The sequence below is a fragment of the Apium graveolens genome, chromosome 8 (assembly GCF_009905375.1).
Source record: "Apium graveolens cultivar Ventura chromosome 8, ASM990537v1, whole genome shotgun sequence".
NCBI classification, from domain to species: Eukaryota; Viridiplantae; Streptophyta; class Magnoliopsida; order Apiales; family Apiaceae; genus Apium; species Apium graveolens.
The window spans coordinates 4238282-4257389 of NC_133654.1; the positions used below are offsets into that span (position 1 = coordinate 4238282).

Here is a 19108-nt window from a genome sequence, read left to right on the forward strand (position 1 = left end):
AAACTCTATAAATTACTATCCAACTTAATTTTAATTGCACTCAACTTCTTTTGTATCTTTTTGTAGGGAATCAAACACTTCCAATATTAATTTTAATAATTCAAATTATTATATAACAAAAAATAATTAATACATTTTCCTATATGTTAAGCGACGTATAGGATGTTATGACTTTTTAAAATTTTAACTATCTAAATTTTAATCTTTCAAATATATAAATAAATACAAAATAATACGTAAATATTTTAACCTTATAAATTATCAGCCCGTGCATTTGTACGGGTTATAGGCTAGTATCAATAGGATACGAATTATGCTTAATCTGATATTAATTTGATTTATCCCGTATAAGTGATTTATATTATTTTCTTTCATCCTGAGGCACTTTACTACGACCAAATTCAACTAATTATTTAAATTTTATTTTTATTTTTTTATTTCCGATCAATAAGATAATTTTTTTTAGATCGGATAATTAATATATATGATTTTATTAGTTGGTTGAATTACATTTTGATATTAATTTTGTGTTAGTTATGATCAGTTGTAGAATATTTTTTTTTTGGATTACTAATATTTATTATTTTGTTTATCCTAATTTAATAATATGATTATTTAGCCAGATCAGTAGTATTTAATCTTTTGTCTTAACACATTAAATCAAGTAAATTCAACTAATTTTATCAATTAGATTAATATAAAATAAAATATGAATTAGAATTTAAAATTGATAAAAAAAAGTTGATTTTAATATCAATAATTGATATTGAGTTTTATATGGTAGCATCAGCACCCTCATTAATCCGACATCTGTTAGTTGGATGGAATAAAATTTCTGGTTGCTGAGCTGTCGGAGTCCCTGGTGAATGCTATTTCGACTTCCCCGTCATCTTGGGATTTGCAACTTTAGGCGTCTCAACGGACTATCTACCGTTTCTTACTTCTTCATCTTTATAATTATTATAATAATAAATATTTATTGGGTACTTGATTTGTATGAGATTCAGCTTAAATATATATATAAACTGTATGTTATCTTGTTATAGATTGCAGAGGTGATGTTTTTAGTTGACCATTAGTGTATACAGAAAAGAAATTTGTATAAGAAAACTTAGAGAGAAAATAACTAAGCAAGTGATGGATTTTTTAAACTGATAAAAATACTGATACTTCTTTTTGTTACAATTCTCCTATTTTATAGAGGTAGAGATTTTTATTACATGATATCCTTTTCCGACATAATATTCTTTCTCTTTCCTTCTTTTTCTTTCATCGTTTCCTTTTTTCTTTCTTCTATCTTCTTTTTCCACTTTTCTAACTTTTTCTGCTGTCAACTTTTTCAACTTTGCAATTTTTTCTTCTGTCATGCTTTCTCTTTTCCTTGTGTCCATTTCTTCTATCTTCTTTTTCAACTTTATAAAATTGAAGAACAGAATATTATCAAACTGGGCATAAATCCTATAAAATTTTACACACTACACTAACCAGCATGCTTTCAGCTGAACCGCGGGTAAAGCTAATAACCTTTGTAATGAACAATAGAACTTGAAAGAATTTATGTTAAAATTATAACGTATAGATTACTTGTGATAATTTTTACCTCTTCAACAAAGAAAGGAATTTAAATAAAGTTTGAGTTCACTGATCATAAATATTAACAAGATGTCAAAATATCTAAAGTACAAGCTCAAGTGCTGTAAATATGATTCTCTAACGTGGATGGATGTCAATTAGTTCAATAAGGTAGCTATTTAGTAAAGTCACAAACTACAGCCGTGTGGATCTGATGCATTATTATTCAAATAGACATAATAGTGGCCATGTTTTTACAGGAAGCAATCTCCTCTGTGCTAATGAGCCACAAGACTGCTAAGGTAGTTGTTCACTCGCCTAGTCCCAATTCCCAAAGCTAAGGGCAGGTTCTGTGTAGCACATGCACCGTCATTCAATGGTGAGGAAGAAAAAATACAACGAATGACCAAATGTTCATATTACAAGCTTCGCTCATCTATAACTACATGGAAATGTACAAGCTTTGCTCATCTATAATTACATCGGAATGAAAACTGGACACGTGAGATTAAGAAATATTTCAAATATATAGAAATATGATGAAATATGATAGGACTGTAAAGCAGATACAAAGGTTCAGTAAACTGAAAGATATGTTCTTCAAAGGGTGTTACGTTCAATGTCAGCACATACAAATTTGGCACATTGGTGTCAACAGATAATGTAGGTGATAAGGCGAACCTTCATCAGAGCTTTCCTAACCATCTTCTTCAACGATGGTGTAGATAGAACGTTTGTTGCGTTCATTACTTTCATCCTATGGTTCAAATTAGAGAAAACCAAAAGATATAAAGACTAAAAGAGCCTGGAAATCAAAACGTAACATCTATAGTATAGATTCTATAGAAAGGATACATATATCTCTCTTCTTTAGTTATTCTTGTCACATCTGGCTTTGAAGCAAACAAGTTCCTGAACCATAGGCCTGCATACAAACTCCTAATTTCCATGGTCATTAATTGGCGAGGAGACATCAAAACAGGTTTATGTGGCAGAGTTCATTCCAGGTGTATACGTTTTGAAATCAAACTGAGACTCTATAGGAGAATCTTCATGCTCTACCTCATCATCCAAGAATTTAATCAAGGAAACGAAACAACAATGCAGATTAATACAGACCAGAAAACAGAACCATGACACTGATTTTACTATCGAAGCAGCATCTTTATAAAGGATACTGATACTGGTCACCATAGTCTGAGAGTATAAACAGCTTCCAACACTTCCCATATCTTCTTTTATAAAGTTTCATTTTCTCTGTCTTTGTGTATTCACAGGAACCATTTTTTCTACCGGATCTTTTGATTCTTGAGCAGTTGCAAATGAAACTTCTTCAACCCCGTTTGAGATACTCTCTCTCTGTCCTGTACCTGCAATAACCAAGATTGTCGAGTTGATTCTGCTGTCCATCATCAGACTTTAAAACCAACATATGGCTGGAATTGAATTGCCCAAGGTTTTGCTGTAAACCATTACATGTCTGACCCTGTTTTGCATCTTTGACCTTCCCATCATTCTTGCATGTTTCTTTATCAGTATTCACTTGCTAGAACCCAAATTCTCTGTATTCTGCATAATAGCAGCATATTCCCTTACAAAAATTGAAAAATAAATAAATATTTATTATGCTTCTATTATATAACAACACAAGATATTTGAAATACACGAAACAAGTTTTAATTCTACTACAGAATCATAAAACTACACTTCAAAAAATAACAAATAATATGTAAAAATGAAAATTTACACTATCTACTGGAGGAAGCATTCCAAAAATATCTGTTTGAGCTGTAATTAACCTGAAAAACTGAAAAACGATACAAAATCTTAATTGATTGCTCAAAATAAAGCTAAAGCAGTGAAATATAGTTCAAAATCGTGATAAAATCAAACAAAACAAAAGCATGCGGTATCTTACTGAGTTTTAGATCGAGATCGCTATTTTTATCCGTGATTCTTGACTGAAAATTACCAGAGAATCTTAAATTTGAGAATTTAATAGCTGAATACCAGATGTGTGAGTTTTGTATATGTATAGTTGCTGAAAAAGGCGTGATTATAACCGCTATAGATTTGTTTAAACAGATCCCCACCATTAGATGAGATGGACGGTCAGGATTAGAGTTCTCTCTTGAACTCTATTTAAAAAGTTCTCCATGGATTGGGACTCGATATATATATATAACTAAGACGAATCATTTATAAATAAAAAAAGAGGATATTACCTTCCTTGCTTCTTTCCGGTTAACTTTAACAGAAAGAGGTGAACCAAGGAGAACAAATCTTTCAGCATGATGAGATGCAACTTGCAAGTAAATATTTATAACTGCATTAGAGCAGTTCAGACGAGCACTAACAAAAAGGAAAAAAGAGTTTCTGTCCCTGAAAATACCATCACAGTCAGCTTTAGCCAGGGTTCCAAGACACTTGAATATTACTCATGCTCCAAGTGAAAACCCTACTAGTGGCACCGGCCTGAAATATATTTGGACACCAATTATATATTAACTTTTAAACAACTAAACATGAATTCCAAGTTTATCAACAATTATGTTCCTATATTTTGATTGGCATGTTTACCTCTTTCCATGCAGTCCCTTCAGCAGAACTTCTTCAGTGAGTAACAATCCAGCCTGATCAGCCCTACCCTCAAAATTGAATTTTTTAGCAAGAACTAGGAAGAAGGAAAAGATAAAGGAGAACACTGTACTTTTGGAAATACACTTATAAACTTTCCTGCAAGATTTCCTACACTTATGAGACGTGGTTGCTTCGTTATGGAACTTTTAAGCTACCAAGAACTTGATATATAGGTGAAAAACAACAACAAATGGACTCCTGTGGATATGTTGTATGTTGATGATGAAATCATTGAAGATCAGGTATTAAAATATCTTTTCATATTATATCAATTTGCTAAAAATATTTTCCTTAATAAAGCTTTGCTTAATTTGACCGTAAAAGGAAATATATTAAAATTTAAAGTTTTTTACTCTAAATTTGTTTATATTTAGCGTCAAAATTTAATTACAAACCTTTAATTTTATATCCTTATATATAATATGTATAAGGAAATCTTATCCCTTGATAGTCGTTATACGGTGCGAAAAAAATAAATAAGAATTATTAAATCTTAAAAATAAATAAATGAGAACCGTTAGATTTAATATATTTGAATATCATATATTTTAATGATATAAACCAAGTATGACTACGTAACCTAAAATGAATAGAAAAACTGTTAGATCTTAAAATAAAATAAATAGATGAGAAATTGAGAAAATGCCCAAAATACCTCACTTTTGGGGTCCAAACTGCCCAAAATACATTTTCTCATGAAGTTCCGCCCAAAATACCCACTGACTATGCATGACCCATATGCGATTACTAATTTTTTAATTTTTGTAAAGCATACGCACAAAGTTCATGCGTGGTCTTTTTTAAACAAAACTTGACAACGCATTATTCTAATACGTATAGGCCCCTGTATTCCCATTTCTCAAGTGCGTATTGTTCAGAAGAATTGAAAAAAATAAAGGATACACATGAAATGCATATTCAAAATACGCATCTCTGAAATGCTTAGCCAATGGGCATTAAGGGCGGCTGTCAACACTTCTGGGCATTTTATGTTTGGGGGGAGTAAGTATTTTGGTACAACACCTGAGAAAATTTGGATCTAATATAAAAGAATATTCAATATTTTAATGACTAAACCCAACTATAAGCATGTAACCTAAATTGAACACGATTTTTAATGTAAAATGCGTAGTTGTGTTTTCCTTCCATTTATAGATAGTTTTAGTTTGATAACACTTTCAAAACATCACTAAATTAAATATTATTTCGTGAGTTTCCTGTGTGTTGTAAAATCGCCAATCTAGAACTTAAGACAGAGCCAAAACAATAAAATTGAACGATTGATATCTAAAAATTAATTTTGTTGTTAATTGTAACTTTAATTTGATTCTTTTTCTTTGACTCTTTCAAATAAATGAATTCTTTCTTCTTCTCATTCTTCTTCTTTATTTATAGTAAAACATTAAAACATTAAAACATTAAAATTTATCTAATACGAATCCAATATAATTTTAAGATTATATGAGTTTTCTCTATTCCAAACCCATAATTGGTGTTTGTTTGGTTGATAAATTTTCAATTATGATACTCATACCTCAAACCCTCTACAGGAATTAGATTTGATACCTTAGCGGGGAGGTGGGTTTAATGAAGGGGTACGAGGTATCGGATGTAATTCCATTAGTTGATCTTTGTTTATATAATTAAATACAATTTCAATAAACTTATTTAAAATCTAATTTATAAATTATTTTTATTATTTTTATTTCATTTAATAAAAATTAGTAATATTTAATTTTCTTAAAAATATTAAATAACTATTTAATTTGTAAAATAATTTTACCAATCATATCCCTTTCTATTAATTTTCTGTTTATAGATTATATACGAACTTAATTTCAATTAATAATGTATAATTACGCATAATATTTAAACAAAAATAGAGCTGTCAAATATATTTTGAATTAAATAGATTTATTCGAGCACTGAACCAATCACACGAGTAATCATAACTCAACCTCTTACCTACTTAACTTGATTCATGATTCGAAATCAATACCGACTTCTGAACCCAACGACCCCTAAAAGAGTTTATGTGGTAAGTGATTTGGTTGTCGGGCTAATATTATAATTTGAGAAAGGGTAAAACAATGAGGAGATATTGGAGGCACATAGGAAGCAACCATAACCACATACGCACAACAACACAAGATATTGAAATTAATATTTTCCCAATAAAAGTTATTATATTCATTTCTAATAATATTTTTTTCATATACAAGAATCTAAAATTTAACCAATTAATAAATTTAAAATTTAAGCAATCAAATTATATATTTATCATAAATAAATTCCAATTAAAAAATAAATAAATTGTTATAATAAGTAATAAATAAACTAAACTGAAAACCATACAAATTTCATTTCACATTTTTTCAACTTTATTAGTAATTAAAAATTTTAAGTTATATTAAATAAAAATTAAAAAGATTATTAAATTTTACGCCTTATTGCAAAAATTGTGAATGTGGTTTGTTAATATTATTTTGTAAGTTTACTAAGACATCAAAAGTTAATAATATATAGTATAATAAAATTATTGTGTGAGAAAAATAACAAATATAAAACTTTAGGATTTTAAAATAAACATAAAATTTTAAAGAAAAAAAATACAATGATAACTAAATTAATAAATATCAATATTAATATTAATAAAATAAGTGTCATCAATTAAATGAAGGTTTACAAAAATATTTGTAATTTTTTTAAAGATAAGTAATTTTTTCAAAATTAAATACATGAATACTTTTAAGCATATTGTATGGGTATAAAGTTAGTCATATTTATAATATCAAGAATGCGTGATGAGGTAACTATTTATCGGTTAACTTTGCCCAATACTTTTAGGGCCTGTTTACTTCAAGAAAAATTTTCCATTTTTCTGTTTTCAAGTTTTCTAAAATTTTCTAACTTTTCCATTTCTAAGAAAACTATTGAAAAATGAGAAAATATGTTTCAAACACTTATTTTAGTGAAAACTCTTTTTTTTGCTTTCTAAAATTCATGAACTAATGTTATAGGAATAATATTATTTTTGAATATGTATCAAATTTTACAAATTTTTACTTAAGTTTTTAGTAAATTCAGTACACTTTTGATTACAAGTCTAATTTACATAAAAAAAATTAAAAAAAAATTCAATTAAATTCACAAATATTTTAAAATATTAAAAATTAAAATAATAATTATCATATTTGTATTGTAACTGATATATCATGTTTAAAATTTTTTAAATAATAAGATATGAATGATACATTATTATAAATTTATTAATTTACAAGTATATATTAATTTATTAATTAAATAGATTAAGACTAAAAGATATGTAATTTACTACCGTACACCTAATGTAGTTACATATACAAGCAATTCAATTTATTAGTTGATGTAGGTAAGAAGGATAGAACGTGGTTGGAACGTGGTGTCCTTAACAAGTTTGCAGTATTTTTCATTTTTTGAGATTTAGAAAACACTAAAATGATGTTTTCCACAGTTTTCTGAAACGTAGTTATAAATTAGAAAACCTTGTTTTCCAGTTTTTCAGTTTTCTTTTTAGAAAATGTGTAACTTGAACAAATTTTCTACTTTTTCAATATTCTTAGAAATTTTTTCTAGAAAACATGTGAAGTAAACAGGCCCTTAGTCTTTTAACATCTTGCTCATATAATCGAAAACTTGATGATGAAAAAATTTTAACTATTAAAAAATTTACTCGTAATAATTGCATTTCTATGCTAACTGTATTATAAATTAGATATAATTACTTAATGTTTAAATTCAGAACAATACCTTCCTAATGCAATTATAGATAGGAAACGATTTTATTAATTTATATAAACAAAAAAATAATACCTCTAAAAGAAAAAATCGTTATACAACATAGAGAATATGATTCGAAAATATTAGTAATACAATCAAAGATAATTTGATTATAGGATTCTATTATATTAATATGCGATATAACAAATATAAATAAAATTTGAAAAACCGTGCATCGGGTTATAAACTGACAGTGTATTTCTACAAAATTAAGATCATTAATTATAGTTCTTCCTTATTTATAGGTAAAAATCGTACTTGCCCTTGGCTATATCAAAATTGATCAGAAAAGTGAGAGACCTTTTGAGGAAGGTCTCTCAGAGAGTAAAAGACAGCAGAAAGATGGGTTTATGAGTGCAAAAGCAAACCAGATGAAACATGAAATGTGTGCAAGGATGAAAGTAGACACTGATGCTATTGCCCATTGTTTTGCCGATGCCATTTACGGAGATTCTATTTCCAAAGTTGCATTGAAGAATGAAGCAGATACACTGCAGGAAGAGGGAAAAACTATCATTCACGTAGAATCAAAGAGAGGAGTTACAGAACATGTAAAATATATTGCGAGGGAGTTTGCAAACAAAAACCTTTTGCTCAAGCTGGATACATTAAACCAAACTGCACTTCACTATGCAGCACATAGTGGGCACTCTGAAGTTGTTGAAGTCCTCATTAATGCATCCAGACACTTGTCAGCTTCTTCTTCAGTAAATGATATGGAGACTCATAATCCAGTTAGTCCTTTTCAGGATTTTATTAGGCAACAAAATAGTGAAATGGGGAACACTGCCTTACACTTAGCAGTGCTTAATGGAAACGTGGCAATTGTTAAGCTCTTATTGCAGGCCGATCAAGATGATAAGCATGTTCGAAACTTTGAAGGCAAAACTCCAATCTATATAGCAGCTGAAAAAGGGTTCATAGATATAATAAAAGAGATCTGTACGATTTGCACAGCTCTTTCTTTAGATGGTCCTGGTAGCGGCGGTAGTGGGACTGCTTTGCATGCAGCTATTGTGAACATCCATCAAGGTATGTACTCCCTCCGTCCCACCAAACTTGTCCATCAATCAAAATCCATGTTTTCACCGATTTACTATGTTTATTTTTTCGTGTCCATAACCAAGTTTTGATATTACCATATTAGTATAATTTTAACACATTAAAAATTTTATTTACCTTTTTATGGAAAGTGAACAAAAATTTCGGGTGAACCGGTCAAAATTGGAAATGTGGTCAAAATAAATAGAACCGAGGGAGTATACTCCCTCTGTCCCTCTTTATTTGTCACTTTTGAAAAAAAAAAACTTGTCCCTAAATAGTTGTCTCACTCTAGCCAAATGAAAGATCAATTATCAATTTCAATGCATTTTTGTACAAGTCTTTATATGTCTACCCCTATATTTCTATTGAGTCGTGCTAGGGACGCAAAATTGGGTACAAAAAATAGTTCCAAAATGATGTGGCATGGGTGATGTGTCGCTTTGTGCTATGTTAATTGGTGAGATTAATGTGAATGCATATGGTCTCAATCTTGTTAATTGTACAATGACCAATCAGAAAATGCCACTTGGCATTTTGAAACCGTTTTTGGATTCAATTTTGGGTACCTAGCATTTCTCATTTTTATTTCCAATATTTCACACCTAATATAAACACACCTAAATCACCATTAAATGCAATAATTAGGGTATACATGAAACAAAATATATCATTCAATTTTTCTTAATATGTGTGTTTTTATCAAATGTGACAACTAAAAAAAGGACGGAAGGAGGGAGTATATGTGTATATGGATCTTTATTTTACTTTTATTATATCAATACCTATATCATTAACACCTGTAGAGGAAGAAGAAGAAGATAATGTGATTAGGATGATGATGGAGGCAGAGAAGCGTTGGAGTCACGAGGGCTCACGTTTCAAAGATTTATTTCTTAAAATTGACGAGTCTGGAAGCACTGTCTTGAAATTGGCGGTAGACAGAAATAATGTACATGTGGTTGCACATATTTTGCTAGAAGATCCAGCTTATCAACATGGTCGGCGCGGAAGTAAAAATAATGCTTTCATGCATTTAATCTACACAACCATTGATAACAACTACGAGGATATTCTCAAATTACTAAGAGATACTTACGAAGCTGAGATTTCTGTTGATCATAAAGGCGTGATCAATTTAATTGTTGCTATTAGAAGGCGCCACAGAGGTACGAAATATATATTCCCATATATGAAATATTTATGTACTATATTTTCACATAGTAATATTTTTAATTTTTTATTATACTTAAATTTTAAGAGTTAAGTTCTGCAAATATTGCATAAAAATATTTTATTATACGTATCATGTTTTACAAATATCATTGTTTTATTAAAATATCAAAAATTCTATACATTCTGCAAGTTGAACATTGCAAAACGTTATTTTTTACAAAAAATGTTCAGTTTGCAAAACATTTATGTTTAGCTTGTTGAACATAAATAATTTTCAACATTTTCATGTAATAGTGATATTTAAAAATTATAACTTTTGTAATGTTTTGATTACAGAACATATATGAATGAAAAGGTGGTATTCATAAACTTTCTTCTAAATTTTAATATATTTAATTCCAAATAATACACACACACAGATATATATATATATCTAGCATAATTCAACCCTTAATATTTTAAGTATGTAAGTGATAAATCGTGATACAATAATTATATACCTCTTATGATTAGCTGGATGTACAATTTAAGTAATTATTTTTCAGTTTGTTTAGTCATTCCTCAAAATTATTTTCATTTTTATGATCTTAAGTTACAAAAAAAATATAATTTATTTTGCTCAGACATAAAAATATGAAACATCTGATTCTCCCTCCATTCAAGTCACGGTCAAATTCACTTTTTGGCAGTAAAAAATTTGACTACAAATTATAATTCATCTTTTGAATCAAAGTTGGTTCAATTTGATTACTCTAAAAGTCAAAACTGGGATGGATGGATTAATTGAATAAGTAATTTAGTAAAGTACACATGTTGTTATAAGTAACAGAGACCTTCTCTTTGCTTGTGTTTTTTAGATGATGTTTCCATCATATATGCATTTTTTTACAGTAACCGTGAAACGGTTGTTAGAAGGTAACAAGAAACTTGTAACCTTTGCTGACGACGATGGCTGGACAGCACTTCATCATGCCGCATATTACCAATTCGATTCAATACTGGATGCTATTATAGAAGCACAAATACAAGTTGGACACCAGTTTGTGTACAAAAACAAGGACGTATCTACTCCTTTTCATGTAGCAGCTAAAAAACAATATACTTTGACTGTGATACGACTTATGGAGTTATGGCCAACATTGTCTTCAGCATATATCGATGTCAATAATGACGGTCAAAATATACTTCATTTGGCGGCCTCTCAAAGTAAAAAGAAGATGATAGAAGGCATTTTAAAACAGTGTCCAAAAAAATATAAGAAACAAATTGTGAATGAGAAGGATAACGATGGCAATACACCTCTTCATCTGCTTATTAAGGCTGGCTGTTTCGTTCCAGAATTTGTCAAATATAAGGGACTAGATACAATGATAAGAAACAACAAAGACGAGACCCCCTTCGACTATTTCTATTTAGAAGACGAAATCATTGAAGATCAGGTATGCAAAGAAGCTAATTTTCCTCTTTTTTTTACTGATTTCTAAAGGCTTAATTATAATCTTGCCCCTAAAGTATAACACGTCGTACACATGTACCCTTAAACAAAAAATTTGTATATTTTTACCCCTGAACTATAAGTTTTGTACACTTCAACCCTTTTGCTAAAATATTATCCAAAATTACCCTTATAGTTGTACATTTGTAACCCTTAACTACGAGTTTTGTACACTTGAACCCTTTGGTAATTTTTATATATTTGTATTAATTTTTCATATAAATGGTTTATTATAATATTGTTTATCATATTAATTAGTTTTTTCAATGAAAATAATTTAAATAATATATATAATTTTGAATTTTTTTCTTATAAATAGAAATTTATATTTCTAATAAGATTCATAGAAAGTAAAATAAATATAATAATACTATTTTGTATATATTTATTACTTTTTAATATGCAATTCAACCCTTTCTTTAAATATTTAATATTATTTAAAAATAAAAAATGGCAAGAAAATGATTTACGGCCAATGTTATGATTGCAAACATTATAACCCTTGAGGGTAATTTTGGTAAAAAAAATTGAAAAGGGTTAAAATGAACAAATCTACTAGTTGAAGGGTTAAAATGTACATTTTTTTTGTTCAGGGATTTATGTGTATATTGTGTCATACTTTAAGGGTTAATTTATAATTAAGCCGATTTCTAAAAGCTAATCTTACCAAGTCAAACGGACTCCAAGCGTACTCCTTTTAAATGACATTTACTGATTTAATATGTTATTTTATTGCGTTAGGGAAAAAATTATTTTTGAGCACACACAATTATACATGATATCGTTGGTTCTATGTTCATTTGTAGGTACAAATTAAAATTTCAATGGACAGTATCCAGACTGGTCAACGCTGGAAGTTTTGGCATAAAAATATTGAAAGGAAATCAAATTACTTGGATAGTGTAGTGCTCCCAAGTAGAAGGGAGAAGAAAGATGTGCTATTTGAGATTGCTAATAAGAAGCTTAGAGATGACAAGCATGGACAGATGTAGGGCTGTCAAAAAAATTCGAAAAATCCGATATTCGTCCGAAAAATCCGCATCCGCATCCGAGAAAAAGCGGATATTATCCGTATCCGAGAAAAAACGGATATTATCCGTATCCGAATTCGGGATATTCGAATCTGAAACTAAATAAATATATGATATTTAAATTATATAAATATAAAATTATATATAATTTAAAATTTATTTTTTTAGTTTATAGTGTTTGTAAATGTATTAAATAATACGATTATACAAATTTTTTATAATTGTACACTTACTTTATACATATATAAATATATTATGTGTATTTAATAGTAGAAAATGTTTTATAATCATCGTTAAAATGGTAGGGGCAACAAAAAAATTCAAAAAATCCGACATTCGTCCGAAATATCCGCATTCGTATCCGAGAAAAAACGGATAATATCCGTATCCGAAATAAAACGGATATTATCCGTATTCGAATCCGATGATTGCGGATGCGGATACGGATATAGGCATATCCGTATCCGAATTATCCGTTTGACAGCCCTAGACAGATGAATAAAGATCTAGAAAGGTACAGACAAAGAGCCAGCACCCAAATAGTAGTTACCGCCCTTATAACTACCGTAACTTTCACCGTAGGGTTTACTATGCCCGGTGGTCTCTATCAAAGTGAAGAAACGAATCAAGGATTGGTGGTTCTTTCCAAAAAGAAAGCATTCAAGGCATTTATGGTATCCGATTCAATAGCTCTGCTACTGTCAACATGTTCTTTGTTTCTTTACTTTCTTGGGTCCTTGTATGAAGATCCCCGCCAAGTTTCAAACCTCAATGTCGCGTCAACTGGGCTCAACATTGTTTCTGTGGTGGCAATGATGTTGACTTTTATTACGGGAACGTATGTGGTGCTATCTCACTCACTAGCCCTCGCAATTGCTGTTATCATCATCGGGTCCTTTTTCTTTGTTTTCGTCCTTGTTTTATTGATAAAGATGGTTTATGATCGTCAAGTAAAAAAGAATGAAGATTGAGCATGTAGGTTGCTATTTTCAATTATTTTGTGTATTTTAAGTTTCCATGATGTGTTGTACATGAAGTTACTGGTACAAGGAATGATGTAATGTAATGGGAAGATGTAACAATTCTGGAGGGACTGTTTTATTAGTTAAGAGTACTAGATCACTACAGCTGTTGGATTTAGAAATTTATTATAAATCATGAGTCCACTGATGGATGAATTAGTTGGACAAACTTTCGAAAACAAACACACTGGCAAATTAAAAAATCAAAGACGCACGAGTTGCCAAAGAAAGGGTAAAACACGATGATGTGCATAAATAACCGCAAGCGCCTCACACCCGTACACTATAAATATTATCTGATATTCCGAGTGAAAAAAATTGATGGTCTGAAGAAGGTTCTTAAAGTGGAAGAATTGGTCCCTTATACGATGACCCTTGGATATTCCTTCTGGAGTTCAGGTTTTTAAATTATCTGATAATGTTCTTTTCTTAAGGAACATGATTACATTGTTATGAAAAACTTCAATGATCAACAAGACTGATTTCGAGAAACTAGCTAGTAAAGAATAACACAATCAAATACAATTATACCAGATTTGTTAATCACTGAATTTGCACTGATTGAACAATACACAGGATATCATATCACAAAACAATTGAACAAAGCAGTAGTTCAGCACATAACAAAACACGAGATTAACAATTTGGCAATTAAAATTATAAGCTAAATCAGATTAAATATATTAAATTAATAGGGTTAGAGAGTGACCTGGTGAGACGTGATGAATTGTTTCTGGGTTGCTTGGTGTCTATCTTTTGGGTATGTCGGTTCTCTCAGAGCTTTTGACAAACACTTGGTATACATTCAAAACCAAGTAAACTTTATTATGAGCCAATCGAGCTTGAATTCAACTTTTTAATCCAACAGAGAGTCGCGGCCTTGCAGGTCACTTTTGTGTAAATAATGGTACAAATTGTCATCTTTGAAAATTAAGAATCTATCTGTCACATTGTCTAGTTTTTTTATTTTTTTTTCTTAAAAGTAAAACGGAACTCCGTGAACTATTTTAGTATTTTAATTTTTTTTATATATGGGCAAACGGAACTTCGTGTACCATTTTAGCACTTTGAATTTTTTTTATATAAGCAAAACGTTAGATGAAGCAGCGTTTTGGTACAAATGTAGTACGTCATAAAAAGTAATGTTTTTACCTTTATTTTTTAAAAAAAATTTAAACAAAACACTATATCTTGTAAATTATTAAATCATAAATTAATAAAAAAATATTTTAGATTATTTTCTAAAACCCAAAAGAGGATTGTTAAAACCTAAAATGTTAAAAATTATTAAATTAAGTTACATTCTTAAATTTTATAATTATTTAATTTAAAATTAATATTTCTGATTCCTAGGATTTAGGGCCTAACTAAATTAAATTAGGGTTTAGGCAGACCCTAAACACTAAATCGGTGTAACATTTATTAATTTCTTTTAAAATGTTTCTAAAACCCAAAAAGGGGATTGGTCAACCCTAAATGTTAAAAATTGTTAAATTATGGTATCATTTATAAATTCTAAAAATATTAAATAAAAATAAATATTGAAATTATTAAATTATTTTACATCCTTAAATTTTAAAATTATTTAATTTAAAATTAATATTTTTGGTTCCTAGGGTTTCTAATTAAACTAGGGTTTAGGCTCTAGGGTTTAGGTAGGGTTTAGGGCACCTAAACCCTAAACCCTGTAACATTTATTAAATTTTTTTAAAATGTTTATAAAATCCAAAAGGGAATTGGTGAACCTTAAATGTTAAAAATTGTTAAATTATGGTATGATTTATAAATTCTAAAAATATTAAATAAAAATAAATATTGAAAAACGTAACATTAAATTATGTTTCCGGATCCCTATATAATACACCAAAAAAAGCTTAAAATAAAAAAATAAAACAGAAAAAACAGAAAACACAAAACGTGAGTTGAAGTCACGTTGCTACATTATAAAAAAAAATAAGAGGCAAAACGTTACATGATGTAGTGTTTATATATTTTTTTTAAATTTAAAAACTAAAAACGGAAGACGATATTCCGTTTTACATGTATTAAAAAAACGGAAGACGATGTTAGTTATGAAGTGATATTTTGGACATTTTTTCCCCAATTTGGACATTATTAACTCAAATAGTGACCGACCGTGTGGGCCTTTATTCCAGAAAACCCTTGTGTTCTTTAAAATTGCAAATGTACCGCTCGGATTTGGGATTTTAGACAACTTAACGTGTATACTTATCTTATAAAAAATTATAAATTGGCATGACATAACATGTGTTTCAATTTAATTTATGGGCGTATATTAATATATGAGTGTTTTATATTGTTTTGAGGTAAATTATTATTTATAAAATATTTAAAAAAATATAATAATAATTGGGAACTCTAGAATTTTTCCTATTATCCAGTTTTTTTTACTTTTGACATGTGTGTTTTGACTCTACTAGAAAATTATATTTTTTATTAAGTTTTTGTAAATTAAAATTTTGATATATTTGCAATTTTAAAAATTTTAATTTTACCTATACAGTTAAAGTCAAAATATAAATAAAGAAAAATAGGGGATAATAGTTATTGGAAACATGTTAAAATTATAGAAATGAGTTAATAGATCAAAAAAAATCTCTAATATTTACATAAGATTGGTTCAAAAAAACAATTTTTACATAAGATCACGATCGCTATTTTATTATCAGACATTTCATTTATTTTTCTTTTAGGTAATACTAATTAATCCAAAACTTATACCAAAATAATTATAAAATAACTATAAGTATGGAAATTTAATTTGATCCTAATATTTGATATTAAATTTTGTAACAATATCTGGGCTATAACATTTTTCCTTTCCTTTTCTTTAAAAAGCCAACTTTTCTTCTCCCACAAAACTCATCAGTGAAAAATTCATTCAACTATCAACCCCAGTAAAACCACTTTACATATCCAACATATTAGTCTTGGATCAAGAAAGTTAAAAAAACAAAAAAAAAACATCAAGAAACTATCAAAGAAGTGAAAAAAATGGCAGAGACAATAACAATGTTGCTTGTGATAGTTTACATGGGTTTATTTGTGCATGGTTCAAGTGTAGGAGTGAACTGGGGTACAATGACAAGCCACAAGTTACCACCATACAAAGTAGTTGAAATGTTGTCAAGAAATGGTTTCAAGAAAGTCAAGTTGTTTGAGGCTGATCACGGCATTCTTGAGGCCTTCATCGGGACGAATATCGAAGTCATGTTAGGCCTTCCCAATTGCATGTTGATGGAGATGAGTCAAGACCCTGGTAATGCTGTTTCTTGGGTTGAGTCTAATGTTGCTGCTTATTTCTACAGAGGTGGTGTCAATTTTAAGTGAGTGCATTATTCTTTTATGTTCTTTAGACATTTTGTGTGTGTGTGTGAGCGCGCGCGTTTTTGTGTTGATTTTGGATATATGTTTGGGATGTAAAAATGAATGCATAATTCAAGAATAAATTTTTGATAAACGAGTCATTCTTGGATTAATCGAGCCATATCTGTGTTGTTTTTGGGTGTTTTTATTGATATATTGTGTGAATAACCGAATTAGGTTCCTGTAATGCCAGACATTGGTCATTATCTGGTGGTGTGTTTATGCATTGTATATGAACTTGTTTGTATTGATCTATTGTGTGACATGTATGTTTGTATATGTGATTGATGTTTTGGAAATGTTGGGTGAACTTGTGGTTTTTCGAGATTTAGTAGAAGTGGTTGTTTTGGCTAGATGAGTTCTTGAGCTGGTCTAGCTAAAGGGGATATTTGGTTCATGTTATAGTTTACTTGATGCAAATGTTTGCAGGTATGTTGCTGTTGGGACTGACCCTTTGCTTATGACTTACAATGGCACGTATCATCCGTATATTTTACCAGCCCTCAAGAATGTGCAGGAAGCTCTGAATAATGCTGGAATTGGATCACAGATTAAAGCTACAATTCCTTTCAGTGCTGACATTTACTATGCTCCAGCTTCAAATCCTGTCCCTTCTGCTGGAGATTTTCGACCTAACATCCGTGAGCTCATGATTGATATCATCCGCTATCTGCACTCTAGTAATGCCCCTTTTACTGTCAATATTTACCCCTTTTTCAGCCTTTACGATGATGATCATTTCCCAATAGACAATGCCTTTTTTGATGGATCTACTAGTCTGCCTATCAGAGATGGTGACCATGTGTACACTAATGTGTTTGATGCAAATTTTGATACTCTTGTTTGGTCATTGACGAAAGCTGGATATCCTGATATGAGGATCATAGTGGGAGAAGTTGGCTGGCCAACTGACGGAAACAAGAATGCTAACAAAGAAAATGCAAGAAGATTTAATCAAGGACTCATTCAGCATGCTTTGAGTGGTAAAGGAACTCCTGCTCGAAAAGGACTAATAGATGTTTATCTTTTCAGCCTCATCGACGAAAATGGTAAAAGCATTGATCCAGGTTTCTTTGAGAGACACTGGGGCATATTTGAGTTTGATGGCAAGCCTAAATACAATCTGGATTTGTCTGGTTGGAGTGAAAACAAAAGCCTCACTGCAGTTAAAGGCGTCCGATACAAGGACACAAGATGGTGCATTCTGAACCCACATTTGAAGAGATTGAAGAACTTGGGAAGCAGTATTGACTATGCTTGTAGTCACTCAGATTGCAGTGCTTTGAGCTATGGATCTTCTTGCAACCATTTAAGTGTCAAAGGGAATGCTTCTTATGCTTTCAACATGTACTACCAGTTTCAGAACCAGTACATTACAGCCTGCAACTTCTCAGGATTGGCTATGTTGACAGATGAGGATCCATCTGATGATAAGTGTCGATTTCTGATTATGATTGTTGAAGATCATTCAGTTTTAAGGACAGTTTTCTATGTTTTGCTTGCTATGCTTCAGGGATTTCTTCTGATTTTTCTCATTTACTCTTAGAGAGCTTGCTCTTAAGGTTTTGTCTGTGTAGGCATGGTTTTGCATTTGTTCAAGACTGTAGCCACTGCACTCTGCACATTTCCTTTGATGATGTAAAATAGGGCTGAGCATTCGGTAGGTTCGATCCGAAACTGAACCGAACCGAATTAACCAAAAACCGAAATGATATTTTTTTCCCAGTCTGCACATTTCCTTTGATGATGTAAAATATGCACTATACATTAGTCTGGTATAGTCTGACGTTAAAAAAAACTATATAGAAATTTTAGTGTAACATTAAGAAAAAACTGTATAGAAAATATTGCCAATATGAAGGGTAGCATATTCAATAATTTGTAACAACAAATTTTTAAATTATATAAATATTATCCATAAATTA

General features: G+C 29.9%; 2 protein-coding genes and 1 long non-coding RNA gene across 20 annotated transcripts; 2 read left to right on the top strand and 1 right to left on the bottom strand.

Annotated features, from left to right (window-relative positions):
* Positions 1–2080: 2080 nt before the first annotated feature.
* On the bottom strand, positions 2081–14725 carry LOC141680071 (uncharacterized). 18 transcript variants are annotated; one of them, XR_012558243.1, is made up of 10 exons: positions 8822–10029; positions 8619–8730; positions 8400–8522; positions 4153–4410; positions 3798–4047; positions 3491–3533; positions 3320–3379; positions 3049–3141; positions 2428–2942; positions 2081–2329 (listed from the first exon to the last, which is right to left on the bottom strand). It is a non-coding gene; the product is annotated as an uncharacterized LOC141680071 (long non-coding RNA). The 18 variants fall into 18 exon arrangements; XR_012558239.1 differs by having other exon boundaries at positions 8619–8733; XR_012558241.1 differs by having other exon boundaries at positions 8400–8541; positions 8619–8733.
* LOC141680069 (uncharacterized) lies at positions 9824–13401 on the top strand. Its single transcript, XM_074486395.1, has 3 exons — positions 9824–10241; positions 11140–11687; positions 12550–13401. The coding sequence occupies exons 1-3, from the start codon at positions 9824–9826 to the stop codon at positions 12733–12735; spliced, it is 1152 nt and encodes a 383-aa protein (XP_074342496.1). The 3' UTR covers positions 12736–13401.
* A 1994-nt stretch (positions 14726–16719) lies between the features above and the next one.
* Positions 16720–18729, top strand: LOC141676726 (glucan endo-1,3-beta-glucosidase 8-like). Its single transcript, XM_074482430.1, has 2 exons — positions 16720–17143; positions 17613–18729. The coding sequence occupies exons 1-2, from the start codon at positions 16812–16814 to the stop codon at positions 18727–18729; spliced, it is 1449 nt and encodes a 482-aa protein (XP_074338531.1). The 5' UTR covers positions 16720–16811.
* Positions 18730–19108: the final 379 nt, after the last annotated feature.

What these genes read in the sequence shown, in the direction of transcription:
- LOC141680069 (XM_074486395.1), top strand. Translation starts at nt 9,824, where the DNA reads ATGGATCTTTATTTTACTTTTATTATATCAATACCTATATCATTAACA. An exon ending in TATTAGAAGGCGCCACAGAG is followed by an intron (nt 10,242 to 11,139) that starts GTACGAAATATA and finishes ATTTTTTTACAG; the next exon opens with TAACCGTGAAACGGTTGTTA. An exon ending in ACGAAATCATTGAAGATCAG is followed by an intron (nt 11,688 to 12,549) that starts GTATGCAAAGAA and finishes GTTCATTTGTAG; the next exon opens with GTACAAATTAAAATTTCAAT.
- LOC141676726 (XM_074482430.1), top strand. Translation starts at nt 16,812, where the DNA reads ATGGCAGAGACAATAACAATGTTGCTTGTGATAGTTTACATGGGTTTA. An exon ending in AGAGGTGGTGTCAATTTTAA is followed by an intron (nt 17,144 to 17,612) that starts GTGAGTGCATTA and finishes AAATGTTTGCAG; the next exon opens with GTATGTTGCTGTTGGGACTG.